The following is a 23,743-nucleotide window of genomic DNA, read 5'->3' on the forward strand; positions in this document are numbered from 1 at the left end:
AAAATGTTATCGCCGATCTGGGGTCTTTGTCACAGCGCCTACTGGCGTTGCTGCATGTGCTATTGGTGGACAAACACTGCACTTGTTATCATTGACTTTCTTGAGTTCTTACCTTGCCATGTTGGTCAAGTATTCTATACTACTATTTAAAGGGTTTTTCCTGTTTGAATTTCTCAATTTTGATGCCTAAAATACTATCATTGCACCCATTTACAAGTTTTCAACTAACGGGGATAAATATGTAAATTAAAACTCCTACGTTTTAAAACCCACAAACTTACGTACGCTTTGCCAATTTTTATCTCACTTTTTATGTCTCATTTTTCTTCAGATTGAAGACATTCATTTTAGCTCTACATCTTTTTTTTTTTTTTTTTTTCCTACTTTCGGATTTGCTTTTTAAACAACCTAAATTGACACTGTCAAAGGCTCCAACAACTTTTTAGGTTCTATCTTTTACAAGTTTCTCTTTGTTTTCTTTTTCTTTTTTATATTATCATTGACTTTTTTTGAGTTTTTACTTGCCATGGTTGCCAAGTATTCATAATTTGAGGAGTACTTACCCATGGGTGAATGTAACTAGGGATTTAAGGGTGTTTGATAGTAGCTTATTACTCGTGGCTGGCTATGAAATTTCAAAAAGAAGGTTTGTGCTTGAAATGACTCCTTGAAAAGAATATTGGTAAAAGTTCTTTCTTTTTGTTTTGGCCTAGAATTAAATACAAACTCTTTCTGTTTTTTTTTTTTTAAATAGAAATTTACGCTTTATATATATATATATATATATATATATATATATAGTAGGAGTTTACGCTTCTCTTTGTAAAATAAAGTGACAAACTAAGGCTGTGTTTGTTTTGGGTGAAAATCACTTCCGGAAATGCTTTTCTGTATTTACGGGTGTTTGGTTGCGCACTAAAAATGCATTTTCCGGAAATGCTTTTCAGTTGGCCTGTCAACGGGTGTAAATTGATTTCCATTTTTATTTTACCTTCAAATACCCATTTTTCGGAAAACAGAGAGAGAGCTGAGTGAGAGGGAGATGCGCCCGCGCGCAGAGAGAGAGAGAGAGAGAGAGAGAGAGAGAGAGAGAGAGAGAGAGAGGAAGAACCCAGAAAACCCAGAAGAGCCCGACTCAGATCGTCATCCCCGACCGCGTCGCACCCCAAAACCAATCGTCCTCGACCCAGATCGTCATCCCCGACTGTGTCGTTGGATCGTCCTCGACCCAGATCATCGTCCTCGATCGCGATCTCACCTTTGCGCCGATCGCGATCGCAGCATTGATCGGCTTCGCGCGATCTCGCCTTCGCGCCGATCGCAATCGCAGCACCGATCGACTTCGCGTGATCTCGCCTCTCGTCGAACCCAGTCGCGACTGGATTATGATTTTTTTTTTTTTTGGGTTTTATTTGTGTTTCTGGATTAAGGAATGAAATTAAATATTTGTTTGGCAGCTGAGAAAATGTGAGAAAATGTGAGTAATAAGTAGAAAATGCGTTTTCTATGGTATTTTCAACAACACAACCAAACACCAGAAAATATTTTTCACAACATTTTCTGAAATGCAACCAAGCACTTAAAAATATTTTCCTTTCCGGAAAATAGCATTTCCGGAAAATAAGTATTTTCCGGAAAATATTTTACATGAAACAAACACACCCTAAAACTCACCTCCTGGCTCAACTTATTTTCCAGAATATATTTTACATGAAACAAACACACCCTAAAACTCACCTCCAGGCTCAAGTGTGTTAACTAACTGCATATATCAACTTCATCACTTACAGAAAGTCTTCAATTGCGGCGTAATTTACTGGTTTTGTCTTTTAATAGAAAAGCCTCGCCGCAATTGAAGGCTTGAGGTACTGTAAGTGATGAAGTTGATATATGGAAAAAAAAGAAAAAAAAGAAGAAAGTCTTCAATTGCGGCGTAATTTACTGGTTTTGTCTTTTAATAGAAAAGCCGCGCCGCAATTGAAGGCTTGAGGTACTGTAAGTGATGAAGTTGATATATGAAAAAAAAAAAAAAAAAAAAAAAAAAAAAAAAAAAAAAAAGAAAGTCTTCAATTGCGGCGTAATTTACTGGGTTTTGTTTTTTAATAGAAAAGCCTTGCCTTGGAGCGCATATGAGTTATAATCCTACTTAATCAATAGCGTGTCACATTGACATTGTGATCCATAAGAGCAAAATTTTCTTGCTAATAGTGCTATCCATTCATCATAATTGATCCAATCAATGAATTACTCTCTTTGTAAAATAACGTGATATATAACACGCCCGCTACTTGGTTTGGTGTTTTTTTTTTATAGGAATTTTTTGAGGGGATTAAGCTACTTAATTGGTTTCCCAATTTAAACAAATACAAACTCTTTTTCTTTTTTGGTTTTTTTAAAAAAATTTTATTAAAGTTTTTTTTTTCCCTAATTCTTTTATCTCTTTCAGGTTGACGTATGCACAAATTTATTGGGTTGTATTGAAGAGGCATTGGAATGGAATGTTAAGATAAGTTTGGGTGAGAGACTTTACAAGAATTATTATATGATTCAAATCTCACATGAAGTTGTTGTTATCTAAGAAATTGTTGTAAAAAAATTTCTTTTGTAACATAAACTATATTTATAATTTGTATAATTTTATGTGAAATTCATTTTACATTTTTTTTTATAATTATTAATTTACTACTCCATAAAAAATGTAATTTAAATTTTCTCAGTTTTAAAGGTAGTTGATATATTTGAAATTTAAACTCTTTTTAACTTTTGTTATGGATGTGTAATAAGTGACTAATTTTTAGGATTAAAACACTCTATTTTAGGATTAAAATTGATCCTTTTAATGTAAAAGAAATATATTTGAAATTTAAACTCTTTTTAACTTTTGTTATGGATGTGTAGTAAGTGGCTAACTTTTAATATTAAAATACTACATTTTAGGATTAAAATTGAACCTTTTATGTAAAAGAAAAAAAATGGTAGTTGCTAAATTTTAAATATAAGTTGTTTTAACTTTTTGTTATGGATTTGTAGTACATGACTAAATTTTAGGATTAAAACACAACATTTTAGGATTAAATGAAAAGTTTTTAACGTGGGGAGTGTATTTTCAACCCACATGTATAAATCATAAATTAAGCAAATGTGGGAGACTGGTAGTTTTATTCGAAATTTTTTAACTTGTAGTTATCCACAAACGTGTATTGTTTTAAAACTTTGAATTTGAAAAAAAAAAGGGGGTGATCAGGTAGAGTTTTTTGGATAGAACGTGAGATTTAAAAAAACAAATAGTTTAATTCAAAAATTTTAAATGTGTAGCTTTTTTTTTTTTTTAGATAAACTTTTAAATGTGTAGTTATCCAAAAATTTCTATTGTTTTTAAACTTTGAATTTGAAAAAAAAAAAAAAAAAAAGGTGGCCGGGTAGGTTTTTTTTTAATAGAACGTGGGATGGTTTTATTTTATTTTTTAAAAAATAAGGGTAGTTTTTTTGGATAAAACGTACAACTTGATAACTATAATAAATAAAAGAACAACAAAAACACCACTAAAAAGAAAAAAATGTGGATGCAAATCTAGAGCCTTTCCTTAACCAAAAAAGAAAAAGAAAAACTAAAACAACAAAAATTTGAGTCTTTTACCATAAAAGAAAAAAAAATGGTAGTTGCTAAATAGTAAAATATTAGTTCTTTTTAACTTTTTGTTATGGATGCGCAGCACATGGCTAAATTTTAGAATTAAACACAACTTGATAACTGCCATAAATTAAAGAACAACAACAACACCACTAAAAAGAAAAAAAAGGTGGATGCACATCTAGAGCCTTTCCCTAAAAAAAAAGTCTTTTACCGTAAAAGAAAAAATGTTAGTTGCGAAATTTTAAATATAAGCTCTATTTAACTTTTTGTTATAGACGTGTAGTACATGGCTAAATTTTAGGATTAAAACACTACATTTTAGGATTAAATACAACTTAATAACTGTCATAAATAAAATTATAAAAAAAAAAAAAAAGAACAACAACAACACCAAAAAAAAAACTCAGCCTTTTAACGTAAAAAAAGAAGATAGTTATTAAATTTTAAATTTTATGTTTTTTTTTTAGCTTTTTATTATGGATGTGTAGTATATGGCTATATTTTAGAATTAAAACACTACGGCAACGTTTGGATTGTGCGTTTGCGCGTCCAGCGTCTGCATTTCCTTTTTTTTTTTTTAGCCGTAATATTTGACTTTTCAGCAACACCAGTGGGTCCCATGCACTGTTCACGGGACTCACAAATCTCACTTTTTAGTAATTTTTTCATTAAAAATGGGTCACACGGCACTATTTACACATTTAAAAATTATTTTGCTATAGTGTTTTCAATTTTTAACAAAATAAGCTGTATTCAAATGGATTCTACATTTCATGCGTGTGATCAGAGGTTCTTCTATTTTTTTTGGAAAAAAAATTAATAATTTGTATTCATTATAATTTGACATTACTACATTTTCTAATCACACACACACACACACACACACACACACACAAAAACTAGGAGTGTGATGAAAAATTATTTCACCTGCAAATGCATAATACTCATCGCACCACTAGATTTTTTTGTAATTAAAAAATGTAGTAATCCCAAATTATAATTGATGCAAACTATTATAATGGTATTGGGTGCAAAACTATTACTCCATTACTGTCGACATGCTTGTGTGGGAATGTTTGTTTTTGGTTGATAAGGAGATTGGTGTTTTTTTATTCCCACCCATGAAAGCTTAGGGGCTGTTTGGGTGAAAAAAAATGGTCACTCATCACTAAAATATCATCACTCTATAACTCATTTTTTATCACTTAATAATCCCCAAATACCTCCAAAACTCGGTTTGGCACCTAACTCAGATATGTTTTTCAACTTTAAAATCTTATAAATGTGGGACCCATTTTTAAAACTTAAAAAACTTAAAAGTCAAAAGTTACGGCTGAACCCATTCCAAAACATAAAAAAATCAGTTCGGTTTGTCAAAAGTTGCGGCTGGACCTGAGAAGTGCTTTGACCGTGGGTCCCTAAATGTGTATGTATTTACAAAAATGCCATTATAACTCAGTTTTCATAACTCAAAAACACCCCAAATTTGTTTTCAGTTTTGCTAACTCATTACTCAAAAATCAAAAAATTAAGTGATGGAAATAAAACTTGAAAACAAATCCAAACAGCCTTTCTCTGCGTGGGTCCTACAATTTTTGAGTGATGAGTGATGAAAACAAAGTGATAAGTGATGGAAACACCAAAATCCAAATAGCCCCTTATCTTTTCGACATACAAAATATCCTTATGTCTAGTTAATAATTTCTTATCAGACTCATTTGCTAGGGAAGGTACGTGAATTGCCTAGGTTAGGGAGGAAAAATGAACTAATTAATTTCATAAGAGAAAGACGAAAATTGATTTGACATACGAGGCATCTGGGTTTTGTCTCATGAGGCACTAACTCAACCTAATAGAACTAAATTGATCAAGAGACAAAGGATAATCTGGTCTTTGTTTAATTTTCTTTCTACATGTGATAAATAATTACAAGCCATGTGTCCAACCTTTTTAAAATGAAATTGGTTTGATCCAAGTTAGAAAAAATAATGATATAAACTAAAGGCAAAAAGCACATAATGATAAAGTAAAACATTTACAAAAGTTAAGTGACGAGAATCAAATCTTTTAAAGTTTAAGGACAAAAACTGAACTTTTAGTAAATTTTAAAGAAGAAAACAATATTCTAATCTATTTTTCAAATTTGATAAACCAAATTGCTTGTTTAAAATTCTTATATTTAGATTAATTGATAAACCAAATTGACCTGTTCCTTGTTCAATAAATGTTATATAATGCAAACTAAATTCACTGGCTAAAACAAATTGGAGTTCAAATAAGTGAAGTGGCCTTCAACAACATGTTTGGAACATCCAGAATCGATGTAGCAATTAATTAAAAAACTTGTTAAGTTTTAGACTCCTGGAAAATATAATATGTTTAACCTAATCTATCAGCTAAGTTCTTACTTAGATTAATTATGTAGATCTAGGTTAAACATCCATCACACATATCATGCACAACGAAAAAGTAAATAATACCTTTCTCAAAAAAAGAAGAAGTAAATAATACAATGATATGACGACCTAAGAAAACTAATAAAACAACTCGTTTCAAGGTAAAAAACTTAGGAGGAACTATCACAAGAGAACAATCCACTATATAAAATTGAGATTTGCAGTCAAGATTAATACCAATTCATAGTAAATCTAACACAATTACCAAACTGGCCTCTGAACCCCTCAGACTTCTTTGATTTGGATCTGCTCTCACATGAATCTCCAGTTCATGTCTCGATTTTCAGTACGTTTGATAGCTAAAGCTTGACTGCAACTTTTACTCCATTAGTACTAGCAATATGAGTATGATTTCCGGTAAGTGCTTGATAGAGCTAGAAAGTACAAAACTTCATAAATCTCACAAGAATAACTCTTAGAGCATCTCTAACAAGGCAAAAATAGCCAAATACCACTATTTTTCGAAATTATTAGTGTTTTACCACTATTTGAGAAATATTTAACAATTTACCACTTTTTTGAAATTCGAGTTTACAAAAATCGAGTGTCTTAAAAAAGTCCACTTGGAACTTGAGTTTATGAAACTCAAATTCCTTGTGATATAATACTTATTGCCTCTGTTTCAAACACTTTCACTACTTTTTTACAATTGTTGACTTATCTTCCATCCCATGTGACCTTGACAAAAGAAAGAAAAAAGAGAAACCCACACTTGGAAGCCAATGAGAAAACTGGAAGAATAAGAAACAAAATTGGAAGCCAGTGAGAAAAAAAAAAAAAGATAGAAGTTGAAAAAAAAAAAAAATTTAAAAGAGATAGAAAGGCATGCTATAGGAGTCAACAATTGTGGCTGTGTGAGTTCTATTGTTGACTATGTGAGTGCTGCAGGAGTCAACAATTATGGTTGTGTGAGTACTATTGTTGATTGTGTGAGTGATGTGGGAATTGGGGAGTGTTTCCTGCACGTTACTTAAGTGTCTTAAACTGGAGTAACACATTGCATTGAACTCGACTTCCACATAATCGAGTTCCATGTGGCATTTTTATGATACTCGATTTTCTTAAACTCGAGTTTCATGCTAAACCTGAGTTTCAAAAACTCGACTTTTAGTGATAAAACACTAAGCCCTGTTTGGCTAACTTTTTCTTATTACTTATCATTCAATTTTCATCACTCAATTTTCGCCACCCATCACTTACCACTCATTATTCAAAAATATCCCAATTTCTTATAACTCCGTTTGGTGGCCTATTTGGGTGGAATATCTCAAGTCAAATTTTCAGTCACTCACTGGGTCCCAGGTGTATAGAACGGTCAAAAGCCTACCCGCGTTGTCTCTCTCTCTCTCTCTCTCCTCTTCACGCCCTTTCCAAAACAAAACATTGTCCCCAACTTTAGAAACCCAAAATGAAACACTGGTTGGAAAATACCCCAGTTCCTCTCAGCATTTGGACCTAGCTTAAGGTTCTCGTTGGAAAATACCGCAGCAGCGTCTCACGATCTCACCTCCGATCTTCAGCTCTCCAAACCCTCACTCCGCCTCTCATTTTTTGCCCCTCACTTCCCCACCTCCACTGCGTTAGATCCCTCCCTCATCTCGAACTCCAGAAACCCACACGATGGAATTCCAGACTCCCAACTCTGAACACAAACCAGGTACGATCTTATTTCTTACCTCTGTTGTAAATGATGAAAAAACTCAATATCACAAACAGAGTAATAGTGAACACAAGTCAACAATCACGGCTGAGTAATAGTGATTACAAGTCAACAATCACGGCTGAACATAGAAACGAAAATATTTGAGAAATTGAGAGAAAGTGTGAGAAGGGAGAGAAGTCAGAGAGAGAAGAAAGTGAGAAAAGTTGAATCTAGAAACTTGTATTAGGGTGAGTTTGGTTCAACTTTTTATAAAAGTGCATAATGAAAAAGTGGAGTTTTCAAAAAGTGCATAATGAAAAAGTGCATTTTCAAAAAGCTAAGTGTTTGGTAAAAACTGTTAAAAAGTGTTTTTTGAAAAAGCTGAGTGTTTGGTTAGCACTTATAAAAGTGGTAGTTTGAGGGGTAAATTACCAAAAAGGACAATGTATATATAAAAGCATCTTCAACAGATTAGACAAATTTTTGTACTGTTTGGACAATCAACAGTGACATTTATCTTTTGCCTACCCACTTTTTGAATCTTTATTTTTAATTAAATTTATTCTTTTTTAATCTTTATTTATTCTTTTTCTATTCATTCTCAACAATTATATTTTTCAACAAAAAATGTTATATCCATAATATTTTTTGCAATACTTTCACAAGAATCATAACAAAATCTTATATAGAAAGTTGTTTCTAGTTCTAATTTGAACTCATTACTGAAATTATATTTTTACTCACCAATATTAATTAATTACTTAAAATTTATTGTGAAAATATTGTGGTATTCTTTTTAAATTATAATTTATTCTTCTTTGCCTTTTATTTCATCCACACGTTTCCTTTTTCTTTTTTCTTTTTCTTTTTTTTCTTTTTCTTTTTCTCTTGCATTTTTTCAACCACACACGTATACCGATATTAGTTCATCCACTCCTTTTTTTTTTCCTTTACTTTCACTTCCAGAAGCTCCTCAGAAGCTCCTCACTCTTTCTTTCTCCAGCTCTCTGAGGTCTTTCTACTCTCTTTTTTTTTTCTTCTATCGGCTTCTATTTTTTTTTCTATCGGCTCCTCACTCTTTTTCTTTTCTTCTCTCGGCTTCTATTTTTTTTTTTTTTTTTTTTTTTTCTAGAAGCTCCTCACTCTTTCTATATTTTTCACTCTTCTTTCTCCAACTCTCTTTTCTTCTATCAGCTTCCATTTTTTTTTTTTTTGCAGAAGCTCCTCACTCTTTATATTTGTTTTGATTTTAGATTTGTTATTTAAATTATATCAGTTTTATGAGAGCAAGAATTTTTTTTTCTTTTATTGTTGTGGTTTGATTAATTTTATTGCGTGAGTGAGCTCCAGGTGAGATGAATTTGCTAAGGCTGTGCGTGATCTGAAGAAGGCACCTTGCCCTTTATTGAAGGGCAATTTTGGTAATTGAAGTCACCCAACGGATATATATCAAACGCCCACACCAGCTTTTACAATTATGGACCGAAACATGTCCATTTTTCAAATGCGCGTTTCTTCACAAATGTAAAACGCAACTTTTTGCTAAAAGTTGCGTTTTATACTCACCAAAAACACCAAACTTGGGCTGGCTTTTTTAAAAAGCCAACTTTTGGGCTCAAAACGCCCAAACAAACGGGCACTTAATAATTCTGAATTACATAAAGAGTAATTACCCAACTACAGTGGTTTATATTCACCTAACATAACTTAACCGCCCCACATTATGCGGATTACAGTTGCTAGAGGATTGGGGAAGTTGGTTAAAAAGTGGTTAAGCTGATCACCAACCAAATCATGCACCTAAACCAGCAGCTCAGCAATTCTTAAATCAGTCCAAACGCACCGTTTCACTTAACCACGGAACAAGCTTCAGTAAGTAAAACGTTGCGTTTAGATGCCACCTAGATTAATTGAAACGTTGCGTTTTGCTTAGCTTTCTTCTTCATGTATACACACTCCTTCTTCAAGGTCTTTTTCTTCACAGTCACAGACCTGTGTTCAACAGTAAACCCATCGCGGCACTGTGGGTCTGCTGAAGAGAAATTTGTGAGCCCGCTGAAGAGAAATAAACAAGCATTCACAGCCATTCCACAAGGTCTCAGTAAACACAACACAAAAAAATGGAGGAACATGGAAAAAACAAAAAATATCAAAATAAAACCCAACAGATGGGAGGGGCTGAATATGGGTCTCACCGGAAACAAAATCGGTTCACGGAGCTGTGCTGAAGGTGCTGATCGGCGGAGAGTTGAGCTTCAGTTGTTGCTGTGCTGTGGGTTTGGGAGAAGGAAAATGGAAAGTGATGAATGAAGTAGTGAAGTGCTGGAGTGAAGTGCTGGGTAGTTGGGAAAGTAAACACAAAAGTGCCGTTGGGAGCTCAGTGGGTCCGCTGCGTCTGCACTGATGTGACATAACACTGCTTATGAGCAGTACCTCTCTAAGCATGATATTACTTTTTTCTATTTCTTCAGGATTCTCTCTCTCTCTCTCTCTCTCTCTGTTTCTTCTCAGTTCTCACAAAACAAAGGAAAGAAGGCAGCAAAACTCCTCCTCTGAAGTGAACGTCCCAGACGGCGGTGGCTTGCAATCGGAGTTCGCCTCAACCACCAGTAAGAACACCAGCTCAAGTACTCAAATTTGATTGCATGGATTTTTCATCTTTAGATTTCATCATATGGGTTTTTTCCAACATAACGTATTAGATTTCATCATGGGCCCATGGCCACCGATATTTACATTTGTTGATTCTTTTGTATGAGTTGATGATTTGCTGGTTTTAAGATTTGCTAATGTTCCTGACATTTGTTGCTATCTGGGTTTCTAGGTTCTGAGTTTTGGTTTATGTTGAGTTTGAAGGGGGAAGAATAAAAAAACATTAAAAAAATAATAAATAAAGATTAAAGAAAGAATAAAGAAATATCCTACAAATATCTCCCTCTCTCTTGATCGGCTGCCCCCATTCTTTCGCACTCAAACACAAACACAAACACAAACACACATCCCTCTACCTCTCTCTCCTCCCTCACCCCCACGTGAATCTCATCTTATTTCTCTTAAATTTCTCTCATGGCCGGCCCATGGAAGGCTCTTCTTTACACATTGGCCACCACTAAGAGTTCTAGAGGCTTCTTCCTACCCTTTAGGCATGGCTAGTTCAATAGATGAGGTAGGAAAAAAAAATATAAGTTCTCTTAATTCCTTCCATTAAAATATTTTGGTTTTGTTATTTGATGATGTTTATGGTATATACTTGGTGGGTTTGGCTAATGATGGAATATTAGAGGGTTGTGAGAATTTGGGTAGCAAGGGTTTTATTTAAATCTGAAAATTTCAACCAATTTGGGGGATTTTTGCATTGAAGAGGTATTTTGGTTGCAGACAGTGTTATGTGAAGCTAAAATCTGTGCCGGACCATGTGCATGTCACGTGACCAGCCAAAGTTACCAAATTCACTTAACCACAGTCAGCACCAGGCCACCAACCCTCTGCCCCTCCCTCTCTCTCTTAACCAACCCAAGTAAAATAAACCCAACCATTTCTCTCTTTGCCAGCCAGCCCCTCACTCTCTCTCTCCACCACCGTTCGACGCTGCCGCCAATTCTTGGCAGCAACACCATTAATGAGCTTGACTCAACTAAGCCATTCCCTCTCCAATTACTCTTACACTCTTACAAAAATGGAAAAAAAGAAAAGAAATGAGGAAATATTTTCAGATCTGAAAAAATTAGTGACTCAATGTGCATGCACCATACTCAGATCTGATTACTAAGTGGACCACATCAGAAATTATAGCCAAAAGCAACAAAGACCATCTTTTTATATTTGCAAAGCCACAAGGGATTTAGAGCTTTAGAAAGAAGCAACCAAGGAAAAGAATTTCACATAGAAAACTGAAGCTAAAGGTTTACAACAAATAAAACAAAAGAAATATCGAATTTTTCATCTTCATGCTTCCCCAAAAAAAAAAAAAACTTCTAGGCATCCAAAATATTCTCTCCAACTCACAATATACCTTCTTAGGACCAGCAAAACTTGACTTCCTCTGCAATAGTTTACAAATCAAATTTGTCTTTCAAACAAGAAACAAACTGGCCTATGTGTACTCTCGGTCCCCATTTCAAGCCAAACTTCTCAAAAATAAATCTTTTCTTTTTACCTTGATAGTTCTAAACACGAAATTTGATCCAAATCAAATATTTACAGCTAAATCCAACCACGAATTCCACATATACTTTCCAATTAAACCATGGGTCAATCACAACCAAAAAGAATATTTTTTATTTTCCCATTTTTGTAAGAGATTTAAGACTAAATGGAGAGAGAAAAGAGTGTTTTTGCTGAATTGAGCCAACTTGATCGAGGTATCACTGCCAAGAAATGATGGCAGCGACAAATAGTGGTGAAGTGAGAGAGAGAGAGAGAGAGAGAGAGTGGTGGACCGGCAAAGAGAAATGGTTGGGATTTTGTTTTGTTTTACTTGGGTTGGGGTTGTGGTTAAGTGCCAACTGTGGTTAAGTGAATTTGGTGACTTTGGTTGGTCACGTGACATGCATATGGTCCAGGATAGATGTTAGCTTCACAAGCTACCACATAACACTGTTTGCAGTAACTCTTACAAAGAAATCCTTGTTCATATGGGTTTTGTTGTTGCATGAGTTGATTTCTAAGTGTTTCTTTTGCATTTGAATGGCTTTGACATATGTGAGTGTGGGCATGTGCTTGTTGCATGCCAAGTGTTTGGTAAATTGCCTATATGAGTTAGAGGATCAAATTTCTTGACTTGTGTTGTGATGACTGTTATATGAGGTTATGAGTTGCATTCCTAGTTGTTATTATGTGCTAAAACATGTAGCTCTAAGGTTAATCGAGGCTGAAAGTTTTTGACATAGTATTAAGATTATAATAATTTTATTTTTGGACTGTAAATCTGTCCCTGACAGATTTGAGTAAGCTGCATTACGTGATTTTTAATAAATTATAGAAAAACCATTTTAAGCCAAATTTTTGGTGGTACATACTAGACATATAAAAGCTTCTCCCTATTTAATTTCAAGCTTTTTGGATAACACTAAGTAAACCAAACGAATTTTATAAAAAGGACTGATATGTTGCAAGTTATCTGAAAGTGTGATTAGAATGTTGTAACTTTAAGGAAATTACTCCAAACTTTTGTTGTGTGGTTTAGCTTGTAAGTTCATATGTGCTTTCTTTGACAAGTATTTTACTTTGACTAATTTTATCATGGATTGGTAGCAACATACTTTGTATCATATTGGTAAATGCACATTGTTTGCGGTAGGGAAATTAAAGGCTTTGGTTGCGTTATAGTCCTATAAGTTTCTTGTATGCTTGTTTGGTTCCCAATTGGGTAGGGATACTTGTCTTGGGATGGTCAAGCTAGGCTTTAGGGCCTTAGGTTTGATTTTTGAGATTCCGATTTATGGAGACAAATTTGATAATGTAATTTGTAGTGGGCCTTGTTATTAATAGGCTTGATACTTATGTTCTAGGTTCCAAGGTACTTGGTGATGGAACTGGTAACTTGATTGGTTGAATGCGGTGCCCGGTTGAGGTAAATTTGGGTTGAATTGCTGAGATAAGTAGCTTTTTAATGGGATTTTTGGAAAATAACCACGTTGCATAAACTTTGTTTTTGGGTCAAACATATTTTGAAAAATTATTTGTGAAACTATGTTTTCTTAAAAAGTATTGTGTTGTGACTCTATTATATATGATTATATATGAAAAGCGCATCATGTTTAATATTGCATATGGGGAAATGTATGATTTTTTAGTATGGAAGAGATAAGTATCTTTGATATAATTCTTGGGAATGAATTTTATGGATTTATTGCATTATTTGAAAATTCTAAAGATGTTTTATCTTGACTTGTGGTATTTGGGAAATTGATAGAAAATGTTATTGGCAAGAAATGATTTTGGAAAATTTGAGAACCTTTGTGAATATATTGGGTATTTCAAAGGTTTTTGTGAAACTACTTAAAATTGAACTGTGTTTTGATTTCATGAAAATTGTGAGCTTTTCATGTTTTTACCCTTGGGTTGTGACATGTGATTACCCGGCGATTACCGAGCTAGATGCTGTAGTCTTTGTGACATTGGTATCTTGGCACCTCGTCTTTGTGGCGGATTGATGTTTTCGTGGCATAATTGATGTCTTTGTGGCATAATTGATGTCTTTGTGGCATAACTTGATGTCTTTGTAGCATATTTAATGTCTTTATGGCGGCTTGTCATGTGGCCTTGGGTTGAATTTTCAGGTTTTAAAAGGATGTTTTGATAGCTCACAGTAAATAGTATGTAGTTTCATATTGAAATATTTTGAGAAAGCTTGGTGCTACATTTTTTTTAATCAATCTTGTCATTTTATTAAGAAAAATAGTTTTGCATGATATAAATGGAAATTCCCAAATTATGAAATGTTTTGTCAAATGCTCATTATCATAAGTCTCACATTTTTTCCACCTCCATTAATTATGCTACTTACTGGACTTTAGTTCATCCCACTCTCTAATAGTTTTTTAGATAAATTTGCTATACCTCGGGAATGGAGCTTGTTTTATTGGTGGTGATTGGAGCATTATGCTAATTGAGAGATTTATGCTATGGTTGGGTGGTGACCCAACTTACTAAATTTATCGAGACCATAGCTAATTCTATCGGAGGTTGGTCTCTTGAGGTTTGTTAACCCTGGGCATGGTAGGCCTAGATTCTGTCGTTGAGGTTGCCTATCCTAGGAAGGATTGTGATTTTATGTTGATCTATTTGGAGTTTTGGAATTTCATGTATATTTTTTGATAAGTAATAAAGATTCATTGATATTAAAAAGAGAGGGACACCCAAGTACACAGGGAGTATACATGGGTGAACATATAAAAAATCAAGTAAATCCAAAATAGACGAAAAAGGATGATTTCTCCACACAGAGAACCAGTCCAATAAAGTTCTAAAAAATAGAAGCTTGAGGTCAGGCATGGTACGCTCATTGTCTTCAAAACACTTATTATTTCTCTCCTTCCAAATACACCACATCAAATAATGAGGAACAACCATCCATATATCTCCATTACGATGGCGACCAAGTCGACCTTGCCAGCAAGCAAATAACCCAACAACAGACATTGGCATAACCCAAAAACTCCAAATAAACCAAACACCATTTCCCACAATTCCAAAGCAACCGGGCAATGAAGGAATAGATGGTCAACAGTTTCATAATTACACTTGCACATGTAACACCAATCTAAAATGCAAACCTTTCTTTTCCTTAAATTGTCAATTGTTAGACATTTCCCCAAGGCAGTAGTTCGTCCATACAAAGAAAGCCACTTTAGAGGGAATCTTCTGCTTTCAAATGCTTTTTCAAGGGAAAAACTGTTCACTGTGGCCAACTAGAAGATGGTAGTATGCACTAATCGTGAACCCCTTACTTTTACGAGGCAGCCAACATCTCTTATCCTCCCCGATTCTCCTTACAAGAGTGCTATAAATGGTATTGATGAAGCTCCTGAAAGCTTCCAATTCCCCATCCTTAAAAGCTTCCAATTCATGTATATTTGAAGACATGATTTGTAATTTGTTTTGTTTATAAATGTCTCGTAGAGCTTTGACTTATATTGTAGAGAGTTCGCAATGTTTATTTATCTTTATTAAAAAAAAGAAACCCCCCCACCCCCCCCCCCCCTTAAACAGTTTATTTTAATGGTTCTTTTCTCATGCTTTGGACCTAATTGGGTTCGGGCCGTGACAATGGGATTCAAACTCTAAACGTTTCATGGGTTGTTGGGCCTTCTTTAAAATTTTGCAAATTGCAGTTCGATTGGTCAAGCTTTCTCTTCGATTGATCGAGCTTTGACAGATTTTGAATTCTTGTTTTTGCAGCTTGTACGTTCTTGAATCTTGACTTGTCTCAACTTGAGCAATGTCTAAAACACTTCAAAGACTCTAAGATCTAATCCTGAACAAGTTACTTGAATTTATGATTCATAGGCAATCTAACAAAATAGAGAACATAGAAAATGTCAGTCAAACCCTAAACGAATGTCAGTCAAACCCTAAACGAATTAATATCAATATGGAAGTAGATTATATTTTGTATAAGTATTAAATTTATTTTGTATAAGTATTAAATTTATACCTTTTGTTTTTATAAACAAACGCACACACATAAACTTAATTGTTATACAAAACAATAATCATGTGGAACAGTTCTCAATATTGATATCATGTTCAATCAACTCTGCAACTTATCCCGTTATCCTAGAAAATTAGATAATGAATCTGTAAGCTAAACATTTGCATCACCACTGTGGGAGGGGAAAGTCCGAAGAGAGGGAATCATCAAGTGGAATCCACCCGAGGGGCAACTGGGGCCAACTATTCATCAGATTAGGCCTAGTCTAGCCTGGAAAGTCCAGTTGGGGAAACTAAGGAGGAAAACCTGCCCGAGGAGTGGATACTTCTTGGGAGACCATAAATAAACCACCGAGATCATAAGGTTGAATATTGAGGAAGTTAGTAGTGACATACAAGCAAGAGCAGGAGGAAGCTTCTAGATAAAGAACTTATCACCTCCACATTTAATGCACCATACCAGCTCAACCTACCGCATTAATAGCAGAATGACTGCTGAACAATACCTCCATAGCTTGTAGCCTACTTTACCGCCACCAGTAAAGTAATGATGAGACAAGTATCTAATGAAAGATCAAAGACCAACCAAGTGGAGGGTTGAGATGCAATCCAAACAATTATATATAGGAAGGAAGGTCCTCCGTCCAAAGGATCGAAAAAAGTTCAGAGAGAGAGAGAGAGAGAGAAAAATAGAGAGAGAAAGTAATCATTGTAAAACAGAGGACCGTATCTTTAAGCAATCATTGCTCCTCGGTCAGCCTGAGGAAGAACTTGATTAAGAATCTCTATTTCTTTGCAGTATTTCTTTGTTACAACTGTTGTCCTTGCTAACCTTCTTCCTTTTAAGTTACTAAACCGTGGCTACTAGGGCTTAAAAGGTTAACCTTGACCATCCATCTCTACAAATTAGTTGTATTGGGCCTCTTTCCCAACCTAGCCCAATTCCAACCTCGGGCAAGGCCGCAAGTTCGCCTCCTATAACCACTATGAATTATTTTCTTTGATTAGTAAGTTAGTTTTTATTTGTTCTATTTTCATCATTATTCTTTCTTGTCTTGGCTTTTCAAATTACAAATAGGCAAATCCGTTTTTGCTAGATAAAATTTGCTATATTCCTAGTAATAATCTGTTATTCTCCCTTAAATTTGTTATATTCCTAGAAAAAATTTGTTTCTCCCTTAAATTTTTCTAGACCTTAGACGTTATTAATTTGCTGTTATTCTAACAATAATACCCATCTTGACCAATTTCTTTCTTGTTGCAAAAAATTGCACTTGCTTATCTTACGCTCCGTTTGTTTCAATGTAAAATATTTTTAGGAAAATATTTTCACATTTTACAATATTTGTTTTGCAGTAAAATATTTTCAGTCAACCAAATCAACCTAGACAAATTTGTGTAAAATATTTTACACTTGAAATTTTGGTAAAATATTTTACATTTGTTCTCTCCCTCTTGCTTGCTAACATTCACGCTTTCTCCCTGTCACACTCTCTCTCCCTCTTGGATTTATCCTCATAACCCAAGTTACCCAGCCACCTACGATCCCTCTATCCTACCACCAGCAAGTTCTAATCGGCACCATCAGCCAGCTCCAGGCTCCACCGGCACCGCCCATCACCAACTCCTCATCACTCACACTCAACTACCAAGGAAGACAAATTCGTACCGATACTAAACTTCATGCAGAACGCAGTTCCTTCATCACGCTTGAGAGAAAAATTCGGCCATTGATGCTGAACTTCATCTACTGATGTTATGACTTGATTTTAAACTTCATATGGTAACTATGGTTGTTGAATGGTTGATGCGAAAACTTTGTGAGAGTGATAGAGATCTACAAGAGACTGGATTTTTTTTTTTTTTTTTGTTGTGTTTGTTTAGATCTAAAGAACAGAGAGAGAGAGAGAGAGAGAGAGAGAGAGAGAGGTATTTAATAAGAGACATTTTAAGAGACTTTTTGACTGTATTTAGGACTAAAAATGAGTGGAGCATGAGCACCATTAGAGGACCTTTTGCTTAAGTAATTGCATGTTAGACACGTAGCGTATAATGCTCTCTTTTTGAGATGTACTCTTATTGTGTGGCCCATCAATGACTACACCTTTGGAGAGAAAAAAGTGTGGAGGAGGAAAATTAAAAAGAAAAAAAAATGGTTTAATGCTCATATATTGTGGATTGTTGGTGGCTTATGGTCAAATTTATGATTTTTTGGTTAGATTTTTAAGTGGTGGCTGGGATGTTGTGATGGTGGTGGCTGTCTTTTTTCTCTCTTCTAGATTTGGTTTTTTGGGATGGTTTATGCTCATTTAGTGGTGGGGGTGGTTGGTGGTGGTTTTTGCTCATTTGGGGGTGGCAGGTTATGGTTTGTATTTTCATGTGTTTTGTTATTCCAAACACTTGAAAATGTTTTCTATAAAATATTTTACAATAAAATTTTTTACATTTGAAATTATTTTACATTGAAACAAATAGAGTGTTAGATACCCTCACGTATAAATAGTTTCAATGAAGATTATCTTCCTACACATCCAGTCCCAAACTTGAGCATCCTAGCTGTAATCATTTCTCTCTCTCTCTATCTCTCTCTCTCTTTGGGGTTTTGCTTCTCTTTCTTTTTAGTTGAGAGTTTCTAAAAAATAAAATGTAAGCCCCTCAGTGGAGTTTCTTACAAATAAAATGCAGACTTTAGTAATGTTTTAAGAGTTTTGAGAATGTTGAATGGTTATTACGTTTGGTTGCAAATCACACAAGGGAGTCAGATAAAAAATAAAGATATAGATTTCCACCTAATGCCCTCTTTATGAGAATATGGATTCCCTTTAAAAAAATGTTGGTATCCACATTCTCATAACTAGATAAAGTTACAATTTTTATTAACTGACAATATTTTAACTCTTATTACTTCTTTTTTAATTTATCCAATTATGACTAATCTTCAATTTTCCTTGTAGATCACCCACTAATTCTACAACTTTAATCGAGCTGTACACACGTCTCTGAATCAATAATGAAAGCCGTGGTGAGAACTGAGAAGCTTGTACTCTTTGGGTTTTTGATAATAATACTAGGTTTGGTTAAAACTATAAGCATTAATATTTACTTTTCTCTTTGCAGGGCGTGTTTGCTTTGATGCTCATTTTTGGGTTATTTTCTGCTGATTTGCCTTTCTCAAGTGCCCAAACGATTTTCAACGTGTTAGATTATGGTGCTAAGGCAGATGGGAAAACAGATGATTCCAATGTACTTTTCTTAATTTCCTAGTGAATTTTTGTTTCTTTTCTCCCTCTCTTTCTAATAAATATAAAGCCTAGCTGGTATATATATATAAATTGCTAAAAATTATGTACTACGTACAGGCATTTTCGGCAGCATGGAAGGCTGCATGTAGCGCAGCAACTCAAAATCCTACAGTCGTGGTGCCAAGTAGCAAGGATTTTTTGGTTTATCCTCTTACTTTTCAGGGTCCGTGCAAATCTAGCAACATTTCATTTCAGGTAACGAGAAAGATGAATAGTGCAGAATATTTTACTTTACGATAAAATTCAGATACAATTGCTAGATGCATATTCTTTAATTAAATTTAAATTATATGTTGTATTGACCTATAATATATGTAATGTTATCTTTTTTTTAAAGGGTAAAATACAAAATTGACCTTCTAAGTTTCTTCAGATTTCATTTTAGTACTCTAACTTTACATTTATTCAATTAAGACTTTTCCATCAACTTTTGTTATACGTTGTGGTTAATTTTTCAATTTCATAAATTTTTCTTCAAATTTTTTAAATTAAAAAAATTCAATTAGTGATTAAAAAATATTTTCTAATTTTTTTTTCAAAAAATTTTAACAAAATTTAACAGAAAGACTTTAATTGAATAAATCTTGAATAAATCTGAAATTTAGAGGATTGAAATGATAAAAAGCAAAGTTAAAGGACTGAAATGAAATCTGAAGAAAGTTAGAAAGTCAATTTTGCATTTTAGCATTTTTAAAAAAAAAAAAAATCAAATTTAATAGTACAATTGGGTTTTTAAAATCAATTGAATAATCTAAAATATTGTACTTAGTTTTTCTCATTCCTTTATATATATATATATATATACATATTCTATAAAAATGTTTATATATATTCTATTAAACAATAAAGAAAATAATGTAAATGATCGAAATTTGTACAGGTAATAGGAACCATTAATGCGCCATCCTCACCAAGTGTATGGAGGGGGCGTAACGCAAGAAGGTGGCTAATATTTCATGGTGTGACCGGACTTCTTATCACTGGCAACGGCACCTTTAATGGCCATGGTTCGGAATGGTGGGACCTGTCTTGTAGTGATCACCCTAGTATGGTACGGACTATATGGATAGAAATCCTATATATATACATATATATATATATACATATACAAACGTGCTTTGCAATTAGGTTATTTTTTTATATCTTGGATTTAGTTAAATAATATTTAAAAATAAGATAGAAAAAGCATCCTAATTTATAGGATCTTTTTCTACACGAGAATTAATAAAAATTTGAAGTCTAAAATTTAAGAAATTTTTTTTTAAATAGAAAATTATTCTTTTAACCAAATTGTCTTTTTAAGTTTAAAATTATTTAATTAAAAAATAAGAATATTTTAGAGAGTTTAAAAATGATAAAGACCAAACAGAAAATCCTGTTATTAATAGTATATATATATATATATATATTGATTAGTATTAACCATCTTTAAATTAAAGTTCAATCATAATTAATCTCTGTATTTTCTCCCAAAAAAAAAAAAAAAAAATCTTTATAGTTCACTATCCCACGTCTTTTTTTTCAATGTCTAATTCTTTCTTCTTCTTTTTTCTTCCCTAGGTGGGATGCGCTACAATAATACCAGTGGTAAGTATCAATATATCGTTAATTTTATTTTTGTGCTATATGCATTGGTATTTTTTATTTATTTATAGATATGATAGAATTCAAATCTATAACATCTGCTTTATGTTGATTACTCTTTGTTATATGCATAGTGTTTTTATGATTAATTAAATAAGTGCAATTTCTTAAAAACATTTTTACTATATATAATTTCTATCTATACACCGTATTGCAGGCATTGAATATCATACATTGCAAGCACAGTACTATTAGCGACATTTACACCATCAACAGTGCCAGATACCATGTAGTGGTAAATCAGAGTAGTGATATTTTGGTTAAGAATATGCATATAACAGCTCCAGAAAGTAGCCCTAACACTGACGGCATTCACATTGAACTCTCTCAAAATGTCCTTGTCAACAACTCTGTCATAGCTACAGGTAAGAAATTTTAGTCACTTTTGTTCAATCAAACTAATTAATATGCAATCAACTATAAAAGATTTATAAAATGACATGACAATGGATATATGAACCGACTCAACATTGCATTATCAACAGGTGACGACTGTGTTTCCATTGGAGAATTGTCATCTAATATTAACGTATCATATGTTACATGTGGACCGGGTCATGGAGTAAGGTGGGTCATCTACTACATTTCTTTCCATGCTAGAAATCCTTTATTTCTTCAATGCAATCCTCTTTAGATTTTGGGAAAAAATATTTATCATATACTGCTTTGTCTACACATTCACCCCACGCTCTGTCGGAGAAAATATGCTAATAATTAGGATTTTAAAAATAAAGTGATAAAAAAGCAGTTCCACATCAAGGACTAATATATTTTTTTACATTTAATTAGATAAGATAATCATTCAAATTAAGAATAAAAAAGGGTCCAAGTCAAAACACAAACACATTCTAAAATCATAATAGAAACAACAGATCAAGAATTGGGAAAAATACAAATTTAATTAGAACAACAAATCTAAAATCAAAACAAAAACAACAGATCAAGAGCATGAAACCCTATCTAAGCTCCCTTGTAACAACAAAGTGAATCAGAACAAGAAAAGAAGGAAGAAAAAGAAAAAAGAAAAAAAAAAGATAAACGAAGGCCATGTCGGCTGTGTGTGTGTGAAGTGAGCTGAAGAGGAAAGAAAATAGAAGTAGAAATAGAAGTCAAAAGATCATGCTAGAGAGTGTTCTAGAATCAAGTAGAAATAGAAAAAGTAAAAAAAGAGAGAGCTAGAGAATGAAAGAGAGAGTCCGGAATGTTCTTGAATGTGAGGGAGAAAAAGAAAATAAAAGAAGGGGAGGATAGAGATAGGTTGGACACGTGTGTGGAGGAGAAAAACAAGAAAGAAGAAAAAGAAAAAAAGAAATGAAAATGTATGGATGAGAATGAATTGAAAGAAAGGAAAAATAATATAAAAAATAAAAAATCTTAATTGAGAAATGCTACCACAATATTTTCACAATAAAATAAATTTTAAGTAATAGATTGTTATTAATTAATAATGGTGAGTAAAATAATAATTTCAGCAGTGGGTTCAAATTAGAACTAATAACAACTTTCCACATAAGATTTTGATGTGATTCTTGTGAAAGTATTGCAAAAAATGTTGTGAATATAACACTTTTCATTGAAAAATATAATCGTTGGGAATGAATATAGGAAGAATAAAGAATGAATGAAGAAATAATATTTAAATGAGATAAAGAATGAGATAGAAAATCTGTTGGAAAGTGTATTTGAAAAAACGAGTAGCTAAAAGGTAAAAGTCACTGTTCATTTTCTAAACAGTACAAAAATTTGGAGAATCTACTGGAGATGCTTTTAGACATGTACGATTGCAACAAGTGATTAATTTCTTATATTCACGTTTGTTTCAAAACAGCATTGGAAGCTTAGGCAGGTATGGAAATTCTGTCAAAGTTGAAAACATTCATGTGAAGAAAGTTAATTTCAAGGGAACAACAAATGGAGTTCGGATCAAGACATGGCAGGTAGTAAATCTAGACCAATTCTTTTTTTCTTTTTTTTTGAGAAATAATTACAATGTTCTGTTATTTATATCTAATACTTTTACAATATTTGTAAAAAGATTGGACTAGGTTACGCTCGAAAGATTTCATTCGAGCACATCACCTTGGAATCAGTAAAAAACCCAATATATATTGATCAAAATTACTGCAATAATTTTGATGGTACAAGAGGTAATTGTGAGCCAAAGGTAAATCGTACAAAACCCTGTTATATTTAGAAAGAATCGTAGTTAATTTCTTGTAAGATATATGTGATGCAAATTAATTAAATTTAACTTTTCTAACTACAGTCAACTGGAGTTCACATAAGCGAAGTGACCTACGATGACATAGTTGGAACATCAAGCTCAAATGCAGCAATTTACCTCAATTGCAGTCAATCTGTTGCTTGCACTGGAATAACTTTGAGCAACATAAAGATTGAATCAAATAAATCTGGACAGCAAGTCACCTCTGAATGTACTAATGCCCATGGCACCGATTCTGGAGTGGTTCAACCTAAGTCCTGTCTACAATCTTGATAGATTTGGGACATCATTCAAGGCACTCTATGAAAATTTTCTCATATATATGTGCTGCAAATGTCAAGAAAAAGTAGCAAAGAAGCAAAATTGTAAGTTAGTGACTATCATTGGTTGTGTACTCGTGTGAGACTATGCATTTCATGGACCAGCACTTCTATACGAGTTAAATGGGCTAATTGGATCGGCCTCGTTTCATCTAGGCCTCTCTCTCTCTCTCTCTCTCTCTCTCTCTCTCTCTCTCTCTATAGATATGTGTGTGTGTGTGAGAGAGAGAGAGAGAGAGGATGGCAACGAGTGTAATGGGGTCAGATCAGGGGTGTCTCAATCCCTTTTTGGGATGGGCAAAATTTGCATGAGGCAAGAGCAAGGTTGGTCAAGAGCGAGGTTAATTGAAGGCATTTTGTCATTTCT

General features: G+C 33.5%; 1 protein-coding gene across 2 annotated transcripts; it reads left to right on the plus strand.

Moving 5' to 3' along the window:
- The first annotated feature begins 10,217 nt into the window (after positions 1 to 10,217).
- Positions 10,218 to 23,531, plus strand: LOC115963965 (polygalacturonase-like). Of its 2 annotated transcripts, XM_031083231.1 has the most exons (12): positions 10,224 to 10,341; positions 13,243 to 13,304; positions 18,841 to 18,908; positions 19,004 to 19,129; positions 19,246 to 19,383; positions 20,069 to 20,239; positions 20,749 to 20,775; positions 20,990 to 21,197; positions 21,318 to 21,399; positions 22,661 to 22,769; positions 22,868 to 22,996; positions 23,099 to 23,531. In XM_031083231.1, the coding sequence occupies exons 3-12, from the start codon at positions 18,897 to 18,899 to the stop codon at positions 23,327 to 23,329; spliced, it is 1,233 nt and encodes a 410-aa protein (XP_030939091.1). In that variant the 5' UTR covers positions 10,224 to 10,341; positions 13,243 to 13,304; positions 18,841 to 18,896; the 3' UTR covers positions 23,330 to 23,531. The 2 variants fall into 2 exon arrangements, with proteins under 2 accessions (XP_030939090.1, XP_030939091.1); XM_031083230.1 differs by lacking the exon at positions 13,243 to 13,304 and having other exon boundaries at positions 10,218 to 10,341.
- The last annotated feature ends 212 nt before the right edge of the window (positions 23,532 to 23,743 follow it).

This window comes from Quercus lobata, chromosome 10 (assembly GCF_001633185.2).
Source record: "Quercus lobata isolate SW786 chromosome 10, ValleyOak3.0 Primary Assembly, whole genome shotgun sequence".
NCBI classification, from domain to species: Eukaryota; Viridiplantae; Streptophyta; class Magnoliopsida; order Fagales; family Fagaceae; genus Quercus; species Quercus lobata.

What these genes read in the sequence shown, in the direction of transcription:
- LOC115963965 (XM_031083230.1), top strand. An exon ending in GCGCTACAATAATACCAGTG is followed by an intron (nt 20,776 to 20,989) that starts GTAAGTATCAAT and finishes ACCGTATTGCAG; the next exon opens with GCATTGAATATCATACATTG. An exon ending in GAGGTAATTGTGAGCCAAAG is followed by an intron (nt 22,997 to 23,098) that starts GTAAATCGTACA and finishes TTCTAACTACAG; the next exon opens with TCAACTGGAGTTCACATAAG.